This window comes from Elgaria multicarinata, chromosome 17 (assembly GCF_023053635.1).
Source record: "Elgaria multicarinata webbii isolate HBS135686 ecotype San Diego chromosome 17, rElgMul1.1.pri, whole genome shotgun sequence".
Taxonomy (NCBI): domain Eukaryota; kingdom Metazoa; phylum Chordata; class Lepidosauria; order Squamata; family Anguidae; genus Elgaria; species Elgaria multicarinata.
The window spans coordinates 13,888,577-13,907,037 of NC_086187.1; the positions used below are offsets into that span (position 1 = coordinate 13,888,577).

Here is an 18,461-nt window from a genome sequence, read left to right on the forward strand (position 1 = left end):
TGTGTGTGTTATTAATTGATTAAGGACGCAATCCTATGCATGCTTAGACAGAAAAAAAGTCCTACAACTCCCACCCACCCCCGGCCCCAGGTCTCTCCTCATCCTTTTGCAGGAGGCGCAAATCCAGCTTCATGGTTGTTGCACAATGCAAGAAAGAAAGAAAGAAAAAAACCAACCCCTTTTGCATGTTTCTCTTTTTTAAACAAGGGAAAAGAAGGGCATTTTAATAAAAATCCCTTATGCCTCGAGCGACTCTACCGTTGCCGTAGTGGCAAAGTGGATGATCTGCCCCATTATTTGTTCTCCTGCCCTATCTATTCTCAAATTCATTCTAAATATTTGGATTGGGGTTTTTTTGAGAATAAGTCCAGCTGGTCTGATTCAGAAAGAACATACTTTTTGTTTACATGCAATAACAGGAGTGCCGTAATGGCATTGGCCAACTTCGCTCTTACAGCCCAAATTTTTGACCTTGCAGAATGTGTGATTTGTTTTAGCATTGCTTTTACTCTGCTTGTTGTAACCATTGGTTGAAACAATAAAGCTTTACTACTACTACAAAAAAAACCACAACCCTCTTGCCAGCGAAGGCTGGTGACTCCGATATCAGTGAGGCTATGAATCGTCTCTGGGTTTCGGCCAAAACTTCTCTGCTGTGGCACCCCGGTTGTGGAATGAGCTCCCTAAGGAGGTTCGCTTGGCACCTACATTATTTGCTTTTAGACGCCAGGTGAAGACCTTTTTATTCTCCCAGCATTTTAACAGTCTATAAATAAATTTTAACTTGGTGTTTTAAATTTGTAATTTTGCATTGCTGCTGTTTTTATCTGGTTGAGCTTTTATATTGCATTTTATATTATGGTTTTATTCTGTTGTTTTATACTTTGAATGTTTTACATTTTTGTGAACCGCCCAGAGAGCTCCGGCTATTGGGCGGTATAGAAATGTAATAAATAAATAAATAAATGCTAAAGAAGCTATCGAAGCTGCTGAATCCTATTTTGGGACTGGGGGATTCAGCACTTCGGAGGACTCCTTGGGTGTCCTAGCTGCATCGGACCGAAACCCGGCTCCATTGGCATCTATTAGCATTGATAATAAATGGCATTTATTAGAATGTAAGCCTATGCGGCAGGGTCTTGCTATTTTATTGTTTTACTCTGTACAGCACCAAGTACATTGATGGCGCCAACAACAATAATAATCAGAGCCCCCACTGGGCTCTTGCGCAATCCTCGCACCGTCGGGCAGTTGAGCCCAGCGCGCCGCTGCGCCTTTAAGAAGCGCGGGGGGCGTGTTGGAGGCCTGGCTCCGCCGCCGGCTCTCGGGCTCTCGCCTGGTTAAAGGAGAATCGCGCGGCGCGGCCGGTTGCGTGCAGCCGCCGAGTTAAAGTCAACGGCAAGTCGAGGGGGCGAGAGAGAGAGAGAGAGAGAGAGAGAGAGACTTTGCAGTTGCAACAGGCGGCGGCTCCTCCTCTCTTGCGCCTTGCAAGATCCAGAGGACTCCGGTGCGCACGAGGAAGGGACCCATTTCTAACTGCGGGGAGCGGCGCGCTGCGATGGGCTTGGAATAAAAGCCTCCAGCACGTGCGGAGTGGCGCAGCGGATCTCCCCCCCTCCCCCGACCAAACTCCCGTCCCTTCTTGACGTGCGCGCAAGTTTGGCTCCATTCCTGCCTCCAGCTCTCGGGGCTGCCCGGCGGAGGCGGAGCACATGATGTACACCATCACGAGGGGACCGAGCAAAATAGCCACGCAGAGGCGGACAGGTAAAGGCCCGGCCGAGCGCGGGGGGGGGGCGTGAGGAGGGGCACGTGCGGAACGCTTCCTCGCCTACCCACCCTCCTCTTCCTCCTCAATCTGAGAGGTTGCGGTGGGGGGTGGGGGAAGCAGCAGCCTAGAACCCCCTTGCCGCTCCGCGGGGGCTTCCCGGCTCCTGCCTCCCTTTTCGATCCGTGCCTGCGCGGGATCCTATGGGCAGAGGTTGCCTTGGTGCTAAGCTCCTGCTGACGTCCTTATGCGCGGGGGAGGGGAGGAGGAGATGGGGGGGTTACGATACGATGCTGGTGCTGTTGGCTCGGCTTTCCTGACCCGAGGTGTTGCCTCGTTTTCTCCCTCCCTCCCCCCCCCCCGCACCCCGCGCAGGTCCCACGCAGCAGGTGGAGAGCAAATTGGCGGACTTGAAATGCCGGCGGCAGCAGCAGCAGCAGCAGCTCAACTCGTGGCCTCTCTCAAGGTGAGCCGAAGCTGCCGGTCCCCCCCCCCACACTCCATCAGCCGGGGTAGGGAGCCGGGCACGTGTCGTAGAGGGGGGGCGTGATGCCTGTCCCGGCGGGCGAGGGTGACCTTGCGCGCCGCGTGTTGCGCAAGGAGCCCCGGAGAATGCCGCTGCGCGTCCTCCTGGGCCCTTCCAGTGACAGCTCTGTTGGGGGAGGGAGGAGTTCCCCGGTCCCGGCGGGGCTGGCTGGCTGGCTTGGGGAGGGGGCTGGTTGCACGCGGACCCCCACCCCACCCTGTCCCATAGTGCCGGGAGAGGGGCGGGGAGGACAGTGGAGATGACCTTGTGGAAAGGTTAACGGGGTTGTCCTTGTTGCCATATGGCTCCGAAGAGGAGGAGGAAGAAGAGAGAGGGGGAGGAGGGGGGGCGGGCAGCCTTTCTGCAGGAGGGCGAGGGGGGCAGGGAGGGAGGGGGGTGGCCGCGGCGGGCCCCGCTAGCTGCAGGGAGGCCGGCCAAGACGCGCCGCGGCACGTGTTTTTTGAGGGGAGGGTCTGCCTTTCCACCGAGGTGGGGGCGTGGGCGGGCGGAGGGTCTTGGCTGGGGAAGGGGCGCCGCTGCTTCCAGCTCGGTGGCCAACGGCCCAGGCGTCACCTTTGCCCTGGAGAGGCCGGGGGAGGGCAGACACACCCCTGGCGCGGGGGCGTGGCCTGCCCTTCGGCGCCCGCCCACCGCCAGGGCTGCCGGGTCGGCGCGTGGGGCGGCCGGACGCCGCAAGGCACGGGGGCTGCGCGTGGCCCTCTCGGCGCGTGGGGTTGGCAAGCCACGCCGCGGCCGGAATCTCCTCTTCCAGGCACCTCTGGAAAGGCGAGGAGCCCCGTGCGCTGGGCTTATAGTTGCCGAGCCTTCGCCAACTTGGCGCCCTCCAGGTGTGTTGGGACTGCAACTCTGCTGGGTGTGTTGGGAGTTTCAAGGATCACTGGGGGGAAAAATCATCATCCCCTATTAGACTCGCCCACTTTTCCCTTCCCCCTCCCCCCCCCCCCCGCAACACTGTTGAAATATAGATTGTAAGCACCTTGGGGCAAAGACACATCGTTTTTTAAATGTATTATATATATATATATCCTTCTTCTGTTATAAAATGATATATAAATAAGTATTTTATTTATTTACTTTTTGCAAGTGAGACCTCTGAAGGATGACTTGGCTCAGTCCAAGGGTCCATCTTCTCTGGTGGTGTTCTTTGCAGGGTGGCCAACCAGGTTAGGGTGACCTTGTGGAAAGGAGGACAGGGCTCCTGTATCTTTTAACAGTTGTATTGAAAAGGGGGGAATTCAGCAGGTGCCATTTGTATGCATGCGGCACCTGGTGAAATTCCCTCATCACAACAGTTAAAGGTGCAGGAGCTCTGCCCTCTTGTAGAGTGACCAGATACAAAAGGGGGCAGGGCTCCTGCACCTTTAACTGTTATGATGAAGAGGGAATTTCACCAGGTGCCGCATGCATACAGCAGCAGCGGCTGAATTGTGCAAAAAAGCACCTTGTGGGCATGCTGGGAGTTGTAGGCTTTTTTTTCCTGTCCCAACATGCTTAAAATTGCGCTCTTGTTCTTGTGCCACAAGACTAAATTCTGGTGCCCAAATTGTGCCACAAGACCTTATTGTTTTTTGGTTGTTGTTGTTGTTTTAAAAAAATCTTATGCACCCGTCGCTTGGCCTTGAGAAACTCTTGAGTGACGTCTGTCCCTGTGGTCGGGCCTTGTGCTTTCATCCTTCCTGGTGCTGTGTTCCCTCCTGCTGCTGGCATTGGCAGCTCCTCTGACGCACTTTTGCTCCACTGACCTCGGAGGAGCGCAAGTCCAACCCAGTGCCCTTGCAACAAAATATGAGAGAGAGAGAGAGAGAGAGAGAGAGAGAGAGAGGACCAGGCATGAAGGAAAGCACAAAGCGTGCATGAATTGGCCAGTGACGGGGGAAGAGGAGGGGAGTCACGCCAGTAGACTCCTGATCTGGAGAACCAACAGTTCGGGAGGGAGCCCGCTGTTGCATCCTGGATACCGTGTCACAGACATGCCTGAACACAAAGCCTGCTTTGATTATTAATATTGTTTTTAAAAAATCAACAAATACCCTTGCGTGAAACTCTGGCATTTTCGTAGGGCTTGACTAAATGAACTCGAAATATATATTTTTAAATAACAAGGGATGCCTCGCCGACTGGTCTGTATTGGGACCCTGGCTTCTGGGAGAAGGTTGGGGGTGGGGGTGGGCAAGTGGGAGTTAACCCTTTGCCACCTGCTACTGGTCCAATCTGGATTCCCCTCCCCCCTCCCCATGTGCTTAGTATTTTCATGAAATAAAAGCTTGGTTAGACCGGTTGCTCTGAATTACCAAGATTTACCTGGCCATAGTGTGGGAAGGCACAGCACAGAGGTTGTATAATACAACATGTGGCAGTTGTCCAAATGAATGGCTTTATTGCTCAATAAAACACTGTGTTGTAAGGCCTATAATATAGTGCAATTCTTGCTTTGGGGCAGTAGCAGTACCTTTGGTGTGAGCAGAGGTTAGAGGGTGAGCCACGGATTCTTTTGAAAACACACACACACACACAGCATTTTTGTGACAGTCTGTGCTATGCACACACTGGCTGGATTAATGGCAGGCAACCCACGGGAATGTTCAGGGCAGGCCCAGGGTCAAGAGTAGGTATGGTTGGGCTCTTGTCAAGGGCCCACACCCCAGTAGGGGCCCGCTGACAACAGCCCCCTGGACGTGCTCCTCCTTCACCATGGCAATTTGCTTATTCACCTGCCTCTCGCTCTGCCCAGACACCGGTGGTGGTGAGAAGGAATAGATGCCACCACTTATTTATTCACTGGCTGCCTGCCTATCAAGCAAGCAAATGGTAGCCATGAGGAGGAGGAGGAGGAGGAGCTGATGACAATGGTGGTGAGTAGGTAGACTCACTGAGGGAGGGGCCCATTGAGGTTGACTTGCCCACGGGGGCCCCAAAAGTGGTTGTGGCTCAGAGGTGCAGGTGTTGGTGGGCTATCTACCCAATTCTCCACTCAGCAGCTGAAACAAATAGTGCAAACCATTCATAGGGCATGAATAAATAGAGATTTGCAAACCCTACTGTGGAAATCCATCCCCTTAATTTGACCAGGGTGAATTGTGCGTGCAACCTGTACACCAAAGTTGTGAAATGGGCTACCGGTATGAGTAAAATTTTTGTTTTGTTCAACCGCCATTTATAAGTATTGTAGCGGGGAGCTGGAGATAAAATTTTGTCTTTCTTTATATATGTTGGTCTAGTACCCCATAGGGGAGCTCTTAACTTATGCTTATATGATTCTCGCATTTTTATATCCTTGTATTTTTGTTTGCCATTTTTATTTTATTTTAAACTCACTATTGTTATTGTGTTGACATTAGCTCATCTTCTTACTTGTATTTTATCTTTCTAATTATATCAAATTGTGATGGCGTATTGTTTTTAGCAATAAAGATTTCATTCATTCTGCCAAGATATTCAAAGATTTAAATAAATAGCGCAGCCTTAGCCCAGTCTGGCCCTCTCCTGATGTGTTGGACTCCAGTGCCCATCATCTACATGGGGATGATGGGATCTGGAGTCCAACACATTTGGAGGGGAGGCAGGTTGGGGAAGGCCTAAGTAGTGGGGCGGGAGTGGGCTCTGAAGATGCTCCTGATTTGGGGTGCCTTTTGGTGTGGGGCAGCTTTGCCTTTTGTGACGTCTCCAAATGACAACAGGTTCCTAAAATGGCAGGCAGAGATTCTTCAAGGAGACATTTGGGCCTTCCTTGGGTGCTGTTGAGACAGTTGTCATGGGAGGCACAAACTTGTCCCAGGATCTACATAGGTTTTTTTTAAAATTTCTTTTTTGGCAAGCCCTGCTTTGACTCAGGGATGGGATAAATTATTATAATAATATTATTATTATTGGAATAAATAAATAATAAGGTTCTCCACCTCTCTCTTTCTCAGCAGCTCAGCTCCCAAGCTCGTGTTCAACAGGGTAAATGGCAAAAGACCCGCGCTCATGATCCAGCCCACGTCAGCCACGGAAGAAAGCTACACCTTGGCTCACGAAGAAAACGTGCGGTTTGTGTATGAAGGTAAGAGAGCAACCAGCCCCCCCGCCCCGCCCCAACCCCGGAATGAAGCCTTCTGTTAGATGTAGTGTTATTTTATTTAGCAAAATTTATAAGCCACTCTATATTGGAAAAAGATTACCAAGCCGTGTGCAGTAACAAAGGAATCAACATATTTAAAATCAAGTTAGACTAATAAAATAGTACTCGTTTATTCAGGAAAAAGCAATGCCGAAAACAAAGCAGTGCTGATGGCTGCTTTTGGTTCCCATCCCTCGGTTGCTTGCATGACGGGGAGAAATTTCTCTCCCTCCGCCCCCAAATGGCATCATGGAATGGGAAAACTGAATTGCTGCCAGCTCGTGACCAACTCCTGGGCTCCTGCCGGCTGCTCAAAATCACAAGAAATTCAGCAAATGTAGCTTCTGGGACAGAAAAGGCATAGTTGATCTCCATTTGGGGGAGGATGGGAGTTGTAGTATGACACACCGAAGGGCTCTAGGTTGGGGAAGGTTCCCATAGAGCTGCAGGCAGGATTTCTCCTTGGACTGTGTCATTGTCAAAGCCGCTGGCAAGCGAAACAGTGGCCCTTAAAGAGAGCGTCTTCCTTTTGCCAGCAAGTCATGGGACACCAGATCACGTGGACTCTGTCCTGTATCCAGCACAGATGTGGATGGGCCAATGAGACCATCTTTGGGAGCTCTGCTCCACATTCCTCCACCTTGTGACGTGCATTAAGACCATCAGAAGAGCCCTGCTGGGTCAGACCAAGGGCCCATCTAGTCCAGCACTCTGTGCACACAGGGGCCAACCAGCTGTCGACCAGGGAGCCACAAGCAGGACACAGGTGCAACAGCACCCTCCCTCCCATGTTCCCCAGCAACTGCAGATCGGCTTACTGCCTCTGGTATTGGAGGTAGCTCATAGCCATCTGGATTAGTAGCCCTTGATAGCGTTCTCTTCCAGGAATTTATCCACCCCCTTTTAAAGCCATCCAAATTGGTGGCCATCACTATATCTTGTGGTAGTGAGTTCCATAGTTTAACTCTGTGCTGTCTTAAGGAGTCCTCCATTTTATCTGTCCTGAATAATGCCACTTAGACAACAGAACAAACTCCCTCCTCGGCGGAACCCTGCAGCAACTATTTTGGACTATGACTCCCATATCTCCTGACCATTGTCCTCTCTGTCTAGGGCTTATGGGAGTTGTAGTCCAAGACAGCTGGAAGCATCAGATTTGCTTCTCTCTTCTATATACTAATACGCTAATAATCTTATCTACCAACCTGGTGCCCTCCAGATATTTTAGTCTTTAATTCCCATCAGCCCCGGCTCATGTGGCCAGTGGTCCAGAATACTGGGAATTGTAGTCCAAAACTTTGGGGAAGGCTGCGATATACCAATAGGGAATGGAGTTCTCTGAGTGTGGATCTTTATATAGGAGCCAAAATGGTACCATCCACAATACAAGAGGAAAGTAGTGGCAGGAAGGGGTGGGGGCAGAACCCCCTAAATTTGCAGAAGTACAAAACATCTTTAGGAACCCCCTTCCACAATATGTGCAGGCAGAACCAGCAAAACAGTGAGGACTAAGTGTGGTTTGTTGTCATAGAATGGTTGAGTATCTATGGGTAGGGAGGGAGATGGAAAACCAGAAATGGAATATACTAGAAGAGGGCATGTGTGATTCTGTCTGGAAGACTGATTAGCAGTACTCCAGACTGCAACATTTTGTTGCAGTTCGAAGTGCTTGTTTTTATTAACTACAGGAATCTTTATATTACGGTGTTCAGACAGCAAATTAACAAGCCCCTGATATTTCAGAAAGCATTTGGGAGAAAGATTTGCTCTTATGCCTTGTCTAGTTCCTGTTGCGCTGTAAACTGTTGTTGGTTTGGTTTTAAAAGAAAACCCATCCCATGACACTCGGTGTTGTGCTTTTAATGGCATCATTTTTAGGATGCTGCTAAATTGCCTGGCGGATCTCAAAGGATGGAAATGTGGGGTGTAAATATTTTACAGAACTAGAGACAAACTGGTTTAAAGCAGGCAGTGTCCCCAGCTCTTGCCAGTCAAAAAATAAGGCCTCCATGAGTGTTTTGCTGGCTTGGTTTGTCTATCCTCCCTTACATGGCCCTCTCTTCTCCCCGCTCCAGCCTGGCAGCAGGTAGAACGGCAGCTGGATGGCAGCCGGCAAGGAGACAGTGGATCCGGCCCAGTGGAATACACGGAGAAAACACCCAGCCCTGAACTGAAAGGTTCGTAAGTAGACGTGGTCCACTTTTAGGGAGCGCATGAAGTGACTGCATAGATGACAACAAGAGATGGGTTCACACAACACACTAACCCACATTTTGTGATAGAACAGTGGTTGTTTTTGAACCATGGGTTACTTGGTGAACTGTGAGTTAGCGTGTCGTCTGAACCCAGGACATTTTCTTCAGGGTGGCTTGTTAACTAGGCAGCGTGGCTTATTTTTTTCTCAGGCAAGCCACCTTGAGAACCCATGGTTTGTTGTTGGGTTATTCATAGTGGTTAGCAAGCCACACTGTAGGGTTACCAAACCACCCTGAGGAAAATAGCCTGGGTTTGGACAACAGGCCAACTAACAGTTGAACACATAACCCAAGGTTCAACAGCAACCCACACTCAACCATTGGGTGGGCCCATTCAGAAAACACCTTAAACCACAGTTTTAACCACGGTAGTTAAGTCAGAAAGCCAGGATGTGTTCAGTAGGCACCTTAAACCACAGCTTTAACCATGGTGACTAAGGCAAAAAGCCTTAGTCACCATGGTTAAAGGCATGGTTTAAGGTGTCTTCTGAACGCAACCTGGCTTTCTGGCTTAACCACCAGGGTTAAAGGTGTCTTCTGAACGGGGCCAGTGTGGGTTAGCATGTTGTGTGAAGCCAGCCACTGCAAAGGTCTCCCCTCAAATGCAGGGATGGGCCTTGCCTGAGAAGGACAAGATGGCGCCCTATTCTACCTTGAGGGGATGACTGGACTGGCAGTTCATTCGTACTTGGATGCTGGGAATAGGACAGCATTTTTGCTGCACCTGAGGGCACTTAGACTATTTTAGGGGGGGTGTATGGCAGGTTGCTTGGAGAACACCATGGAGAGAAATGGCCATTGAGGTGCACACAGTTCTTGACCAAAGTCACGATGGCCCCTCCCCTCAGCCATTATTCTGTGGTCACTGAGCAGACTCAGTCCTCCTTGGCTGTTTTAAGGCGTTTTCCCACCCTTTGGAAAAATTAGTGTGTGTGCAGATACTCCTGCAAAAGCTGGGGAGTTTCCGGAGCCGTTTTGACTATGTCAGGATCGCCACTCTGAGAACGAGTTTGGTTTTAGGAAAGAGGGTTATTGTGGGCAATAACCCGACCTGTCGTTGACCTTGTGGTTTTCCACAGCGGTGAATTGCAACACAGACATTTAAAGCCGCACCAGGTTTTTTAAAAATTATTTTTATTTTTAGCAATTGAAAGGAAGATGCAAAGCAACAATTCAGCCTCGGTTGCAAATTAACTCTCTGCAAAATAATCCCCCACACAGATACCTGCAGGAATAACCTTGTCTATCAACAATATCGAGGCATGGTCTGAAAGCATATGATGCAGCAACCTGGCTAAAACTAAACCAGTGGGGGTGGGGGTGAGTGTCTGGATCAGGCAAGGTAGAGCTGGGAAAAGTGCAGAAAAGGACAACTAAAATTATCAGGGGGCTGGAGCATCTTCCCTATGAAGGAAAGTTACAACAGCTGGAAAAATGGAGGCTAAGGGGAGACCTGAATAATGCAGTATACAAAATAATGCACAGTATGAAGCTAGGGAGACCTTTTTCCTCCCTCTCCCATAATACTAGAACCCAACGAGGTCATCCCATGAAGCTGATGGGCGGGAGGCTCAGGACAAATAAAAGGAAGGACTTCTTCACACAACGTAGAGTTAAAGTACGGAATTCACTACCACAAGATGTGGAGATGGCCACCAATTCGGATGGCTTTGAAAAGGGGTTGGATAAATTCCTGGTGGAGAAGGCTTTCAATGGCTACTAGCCCTGATGGCTACGTGCTACCTCCAGAATCAGAGACAATAAACCTGTGTGCACCAGTTGCTGGGGAACATGGGTGGGAAGGTGCTGTTGCACCATGTCCTGCTTGTTGGTCCCTGGCCGATGGCTGGTTGGCCACTGTGGACAGAGTGCTGGACTGGATGGACCCTTGGCCTGATCCAGCATGACTCTTCTTATGTTCTTATGGTGCTCAGCAGAGAGCAGCTGCCACTGGTCTGGATGGGAGATTGTCTGGGAGTGCTTTGTTCATTTCCTTAAGCGCCACTGGGGGGGGGGAAAGCAGACGGTGAACAAAACAGATATTAAGAGATGGATGCGAACAGTCTAAGGTACAGGATATTAAAAAGACAGACAATGTGAAATTTGAACTGTACACATTCAGCCTTGCCCTACCCGGAGCACTCCAGATGGTTGGGACTTCAACAGCCATCGGCTCCAGCCAGCATGGCCAATGCTCAGGGATTATGGGAGTTGTAGTCCCAGACATCTGGAGGGCACCGGGTTGGGAAAGGCCGGGCACCAAAATGGCTGCATAAGCTACATTTTTGAAACAGAACGGGGAGTTAAGGGGTAATACAGAACGGTTTCTCATTCTGCAACTTTTCCAGTGTTACTAATTCAGATTATTTGATGACGATTTAGCAGTGCATGTTGACCCTCGTGTTATGGTCTGAACTGGCACACAGTTTTGGTTTAATGGAGAAAGATGTAATTGAAATTGTGAAATCTCCAGTTTCCAGAATAATAGATACTGAGCCCAAACCAGTGTAAAAAAAGCATCTTCTCTCATATTTTGTTCCCTTAGCCCAGGGGGTGGCAACCTGGCGCCCTCCACAGATGTTTTGGACTACAGCACTCAAAATCTCGAACTATTGACCATGCTTGGCTAAAGCTGATCAACGCTTTGGTCCCAAACGTCTGGAAGGCACCAGGTCGCATCTCCCGTGTCTTAGGGTCTCTGCATTAAGCAAAAAACCAGCATCCTTACCTGGACTTTTCGTTTTCAGTTTCATTGCAGGATTACGAGGGGCAGACACATGGTTTGAATTAAGGGAAACCTCCTTTCTGCCCAAGCATGTGGGCAAAGGAACGGGGAGGGGGGCGTCTTGGTTTCATCGCTTAACTTGTATCCTGGGAAAGCCATGACTTACTTCTGAGTAGCCGTAAGATCTTGCTGTAAATCTGCAACCCTTGGAACTCTTACTTGGGAGTAAACCCCACTGAACTTAATGGGATGCTCTGAATCAACAGAGGACGTTGGGGTGGTGGATCAGATCTGCCTCCTTTCGTTGCAGGGAGACATTTTACACTCTTCTCCCTCCGATTGACCTGCAATTGAGAAACGTTCTCAAGCATTTACATGGCAGACATGTGGTTTGAATGGAGGAAAGTCCTTCCTTGGCAAATTCATAGCGCTCCGCCAGCATCACATACTGCCAAGATGTGCCGTTAACTTTTATTACTAGCTTATCTCCGATTTTTTTGAAAGTGGAGATAAGGGGGGAAAGCGCGGGAGACGTCTTGGAGGTTGATGACATCGTGTAAAGGATCGGGAATCCTCCGTGAGTGACCAGTCATGAGCATGCAATAAATCGCTTGTATAGAGACACCCTTATGTCTCTGTACTCATAACCCAGTATTGTCTTTTCAGCCTGCCCTTAGGATTTCACTGACCGATTTTTGTTCTGTGTGCCTTTTATTTGACACCCCTCCTCTCTTTCAGATTTTGTGCCCATAGACCTTGAAGACTGGTGGGCACAGCAATTCCTGGCCAACATCGAGAATGGCTCTTAATGAGGGGGTTTCGTAGAAAAGCTTAAAATAGAAAATAAAATTTTACCGTAAGAAAATGCACAGCCGTCTGAGCGGGGGGAGAAGAAGAGTGAGATGAAAAAATGGACCTCAGCAGTCCCACCCTCGGACCCACTCTGGGGCTGGGAAGGAACGTGACTTGCTGTCCGAAGCGGGGCTGCCTTAGAAGTGCCGGAATTCGCGCGGCCAAGATGACTACGGACTGCATGCTCTGGAACTGCTATGGCAAAGTGGGGAGGGTGGATATGGGCAGAGGCTGGCCACCCTGTCCTTCTCCCGCTTGGAGCTGGCACCCACACAAAGCCGGCACGGATCTGTAAGGCCAGGACTGCGTTTGCAATAAAAGCACCGATGCTGCCTTAGGAGGAATTATTGCTGGGCAGAGAGGCCAAGGACGCCCCTCCTGCGAAAGACGTTGCCAAGCGTCTGCCTTTTCGACAGCTAGCAAATCAAGGGGAAGGGGAACCAGGGTTTCTAGAGCGTACCGGGTTGGCGGACGGCTGCTGTAGGACGAGGAAGTCTAGAGCAGCCTTCTCCAATGTGATGCCCTCCAGCTGCATTGCACTACAACTCTCATAATAATTATTATTATTATTATATTTATTTGTATCCCGCCTTTTGCCCAATGCTGGGCCTCAAGGCGGCCTTACAAAGTTTAAAATATATATGGGGGGGGGGGGGGAGAGAAACAAAACCATAAACAATTAAAAAATACACAACAAAATTATAAGACATTAACATAGATGGAGGGCTGGATTATTCTCCAAAGGCCTGCTTGAACAAACAAGTTTTAGCCTGCTTCCGAAAGCCCATCAAGGAGGGAGCCAGCCTAGCTTCCCCGGGAAGAGAGTTCCAGAGCAGCCACCGAGAAAGCCCTCTCCCATGTTCCCACCAAGTGCGCCTGTGAAGAAGGTGGGACTGAAAGAAGGGCCTCTCCAGAAGATCTCAAAGCACGGGCAGGCTCATAAGGGAGAATACGTTCTTTCAAATAACCTGGACCTGAGCCATATAGGGCTTTATAGGTCATAACCAGCACTTTGAATTGTGCCCGGAAACAGACTGGAAGCCAGTGGAGCTGTTTTAACAGGGGAGTTGTGTGCTCCCTGTAACCAGCCCCGGTCAACAATCTGGCTGCAGCTCTTTGAACCAGCTGGAGTTTCCGAACACTCTTCAAAGGCAGCCCCACGTAGAGCGCGTTACAGTAATCCAATCGGGATGTAACTAAGGCATGTGTCACCGTGGCCAGGTCCGACATCTCTAGGAACGGGCGCAGCTGGCGCACTAGCTTTAACTGTGCAAATGAACTCCCGGCCACCGCCGAAACCTGGGCATCCAGGCTCAGGGCTGAATCCAGAAGCACACCCAAGCTGCGGACCTGCGTATTCAGGGGGCGTGTAACCCCATCCAACACAAGCTGAATCCCTATTCCCTGATCTGCCTTTCAACTGACCAGGAGCACCTCTGTCTTATCTGGATTAAGCTTCAATTTGTTCGCCCTCATCCAATCCATTACTGCCAACAAACAGCGGTTTAGCACAGAAACTGCTTCCTTGGAATTGGAATAATATAATAATAATAATAATAATCCCCAAGCATGGGCTGGGGCTGGTGGGAATGGTGGTCCAAGTCCTCTTGAGGGCACCAGGGTGGAGGAAAGCTACCTAAGAACCTAAGAAGAGCCCTGCTGGATCAGACCAAGGGTCCATCTAGTCCAGCACACTGTTCACACGGGGGCCAACCAGCTGATGACTAGGGACCCACAAGTAGCACATGAGTGAAACAGCACCCTCCTGCCCATGTTCCCCAGTAACTGCTGTATATAGGTTTACTGCTTCTGGTACTGGAGGTAGCATATAGTCATCAGGACCAGTAGCCATTGAAAGCCTTCTCCAGGAATTTATCTAACCCCCTTTTAAAGCCATCCAAATTGGTGGCCATCACTACCTCTTGTGGCAGTGAATTCCATAGTTTAAACTCTGCGCTGTGTGAAGAAGTCCTTCTTTTTATCTGTCCTGAATCTCCCACCAATCACCTTCATGGGATGACCCCACCGGGTTCTAGTACTCTGAAAGAGGGAGAAAAATGTCTCCCTATTCCACATTTTCCACACTGTGTATCATTTTGTACACTTCTATCATGGCTCTCCTTACTCCGCATTCTTCTAAGCTACACAATCCCAGCTGTTGCCACCTCCCCTCATAGGGAAGATGCTCTAACCCCTCAATCATTTTAGTCGCCCCTTTCCGCACTTTTCCCAACTCTACAACATCGATTTTTAGGGGCAATGACCAGAACAGTACACAGCAGCCCCAAATGTGGTCGCACCATAGATTTGTAGGAGGCGATACGACATCGGCAGTTTTATTATCAGTTCCTTTCCCAATTAGGCTTAACATGGAATTTGACCTCCTCAGGCCTCATCCCACAGTTTTGATCGATGTCATGCAGCTGCATCACACGATACAGTTTTTCAACTGTTCAGAGTCCAGATGGGGTAGGGTGGAAGGAGGATTATCTCAGGATGGAATTAACTCATCCCTGAGTGGGGGTGCAGGACGGGAGAAACCCCATACACAGAGGAAACTATCATGGTAGTAAAAAGACTACACTCCCTTTTTTCTCACGTTCTCTGGGCAGTCCCCCCCCCCAGTTGTGGAGCATTCACACACAAGGTTCTTCCCCTACTCACCACATGTGGATCAACGCTTTGTGCGCAGGACACGCCCCAGAAGAGATGCCTAGATTGCTTTGCTCGAACCCCCACCTGGTTCCTTCCAGATGTTTTCAACTTCCAGCTCGCATCAGCTTCTTAGCACAGTCAGGAATTCTGGATTTCCAGGCCAGAGGGGAAAAGAAGCAAGAGTCCTAAGCACTCTGCTCAAAAGATGCTTCTGTACAACAAGGGGAGAAAACCTCCTCTTACACAATTCCTGCATCGAACAGGGATTCGGAGTAAATAACACCAAAGTCCTTTCCAACACTACAATTCGAGGATACTTTCCTAAGATAGAAAAACACCTCCTCCTTCACATGGATGTTTCACTCACAGCTGTCTCCAAACTGGTAGGCTTCAGATGTTTTGGACTACAGCACCCATCAGCTCCATCCCACATAGCCAATGGGCAAAAATGCTGGGAGTTGTGGTCCAAAACATCTGGAGAGCACCCAATTGGGTGAAGGCTGTACTACTAGGCCATTGCTCACATGCAGCAGAATCCTACTCAGCTTGTGCTATAATTGGGCCACACCGGTCACTCCCACAAAAGAATGGCCGCAAAGGGGAAGCCATGTGCATTGTGGGTAATGCAGACCAACAAACCAGGCCCATGTGACATAACGGCCACCCCAGGCCAAACGCGGCCATGTTTGGTGTGTCTCCCCTGAAAGGACAGAAACCTCGCTAAGAACCACAGTGACAAGCAATCTTATTTTCTAAGTGGGATACAGGCTTGGGTGTCCAACTTCCCCAGAACACAGAGAATCCTTCTTCCAAGGAAATTTGCCTACCATTTCTACCATTCTCACTGAAGAAGCCTTCCTAGGTTTCCAAGGGGATTTTGGGAAGTTTAGAAACCGCTGAGCTAAGCGCTTGGGTGAGGGTGCCAAGTTGGAGACGGCTGCTTCGACGCCTGCCCCACCACCTTACAACCACACAGACGGAGGTGTGGGATCTGTGTCCCCTCTCCTTCCCACCCCACCAATTGCTGCTAAGAGCACCATACCATCACCCTGGAGCTGAGCTAATTCCTGAGTCTGCGTGTGGCCGAACTGCGCTTGGCAGCCTCCAATGGCTCTAACAAAGCTGAGCGTTGGCATTGCGTGCCCTTCTCGCTGCCCTCACCCACATGCTGCTGCCCTGGAAACACCAACCTCCGTCCAGAAGAAGTGATGGCCCAGACTCTTCCGTGCAATGCTGAGTCACCGCCGCTCCAGAATCTTAAGGTTTGCGTTCACTTGGCAAAGGCCTAGCGCTGAAAGAAGAGGCGGCACACCAGCTGCCTGGAGCGGCTCTCCCATGTCCTTCCTCCGTCCTTCAATTTAGGCCAAGAGTGCAAACGGCCCAGTCTTTTGAGTAGCTATTTCACTCTTCTATCAGCATTCAGCTCCAGCAAGCAGAAAGGAGCCTTTGCATTTCAAAAGCAACGTCCGGATTTGATCAAGTTGTGTACGGTTTGAAGTCACTTGAGCATCCTTGATGGGATAGGGCTTTCTGGCAAAAAAAAATCTGAGGATGAGCACCTAGGCACACGTCCCTGCCACCACAATTATTATTATTATTATTATTATTTATTTATTTATTTATTTATTTATTTATTTATTTATATAGCACCATCAATGTACATGGTGCTGTACAGAGTAAAACAGTAAATAGCAAGGCCCTGCTGCATAGTACACAAGAAACACACAACACACAAACTGGTTCAAACATTCCTTACTTGGAATTCCACACCTTCAGATCTGACCATAAGTTTTCAGCTTTTGAATTCTGGCAAAAATATACGTAATCGTTTTGGCTGCTACAAATTAAATGCCTCCACAGAGGGAAAGTCATTTGCGTGTAAAAGTTAAGTTGCTTGGCCCCAGGCGCTTCAGCGAGTTTCTCTTGATAGGGAACCCGGAAAGTGAGTGAATGGCTTCAGATTAGCTGTTGATAAACAGTCTTGGAACCGAGGCTTAGGGTTACCATCAGGACCTGTACATGAATGTCTGTACGAGGGGCCAGGGCTCAGTGGAAGAGCACCTGCTTTGCATGCAGAAGGTCTCAGGTTCGATCTCTGGCATCTCCAGGCGGGACTGGAAAAATTCCTGGCTGTAACCCTGGAGAGCTGCTGCCAGCCAGTGTTGACAACACTGGGATAGATGGAACAAGGGCCTGACTTAGTATAAGGCAGCTTCCTATGTTCCTAAAAAAGCATACCAGCTCAGATGTTGCTCTAGCGCAGGGATGGGGAACCTCTTTCAGCCCCAAGGCTAAATTCAATGGGGGGGGGAGGGGCATTTCAGTGGCAAAGGCAGGGGCATATGTTGTAGCTTAAACCTCTTATTGCCAGCAATGAAGCTTTAGGAGAGGAATTTCAACCTTTTAGCACGGGGGGGGGAATGTACAAGAGCTGGAAACCATCAAACAACCAGGCCACGTTGGGACCCCAGGAAGGCCAAATTTAGCTTCTGGGACCCTGGTTCTCCACCCCTCCAGTGGTGTTTTTCAAGAAACGAGGCTGAAACAAAACACAACGTTGACACTACCCTCACCCACAATGTGTATACACACAGCACACGCCAACCAGCTTAGTACATAAAGACCCCTGGAGTCACCATTTTGAAAATCCAGTTTATTTTTTTTGAATGGAGAAAAATGTTACTACAGCTGACTGCCGTACATCACATTGCGGACGGACGGACGGACACGCACTTTTTGGAGACATGGTCTACCCCTGCGCCCCTTCCTTTCAGAACAACCTGTATCCTCCTAATCTTTTAAAAATAGCCATTTTCATATGCAGACACACGCGCATACAGAAAACCAACGGCAAAAAATAAAAGCAAAATATGGAAAGTATCATAAAGAGGGCACATACATTGGAGGACACGGTTAACGAACAGGGTTTTCGTGGCTTAATTAGTGGTCCAGTTAGCAATTCAGGGCCAAGAGCAGCAAAAGATGGTCCTCTGGTTACGTTTGCCTTCTCAACGAAAACATGGTAATATAGTCATGCGGGGATGGGTGGGGATGCGACGACAAACCTGAGAAATTTCAGAGCACAAACTGGATTCATACACACACACACACACACACACTGTGCAAAAATGCAGTGACTTGTGCAAGAGGAAGTTGTGGAGTAAGCCAAAGTACGAAATCAACAATGACGATAAATTGCAACCTTGGGACGTGGGAGTGCAGTGGTTTTCATACTTCTTACCCTGGGGGAATCTTTTGACTGCCTGTTATGGAGTGCAGAAGTTCCTGGGATGCATGCAAAGAGGCACTTTTGAGTTGGTACTGAGCAAAAAAAGAGTCCAACTAAGCCAACCTGTGTAACAAGTGAACGTGCACCCCGGAAGACTTCTAAATAGGGTCGCCGGTCTCCCCGCCCCACATTGTTATTTTTTTCTGCCCCAGTTTTTCTGCCTGTCACACAGCAACCCGGACATGCAGAAGTTAAGCTGGTGAAGAGCTTTCTCCACTCCGGTGGGGGGGGGGACCTTAAATTGTTGCATCTCGAGCTGTTGAGAAAAGGT

General features: G+C 49.5%; 1 protein-coding gene across 1 annotated transcript; it reads left to right on the forward strand.

Annotated features, from left to right (window-relative positions):
• Positions 1-1,360: 1,360 nt before the first annotated feature.
• Positions 1,361-12,598, forward strand: MCRIP2 (MAPK regulated corepressor interacting protein 2). The gene is made up of 5 exons (XM_063143294.1): positions 1,361-1,767; positions 2,144-2,234; positions 6,230-6,357; positions 8,490-8,591; positions 12,133-12,598. Exons 1-5 carry the CDS (start codon positions 1,713-1,715, stop codon positions 12,201-12,203), a joined length of 447 nt encoding a protein of 148 aa, XP_062999364.1. The 5' UTR covers positions 1,361-1,712; the 3' UTR covers positions 12,204-12,598.
• The last annotated feature ends 5,863 nt before the right edge of the window (positions 12,599-18,461 follow it).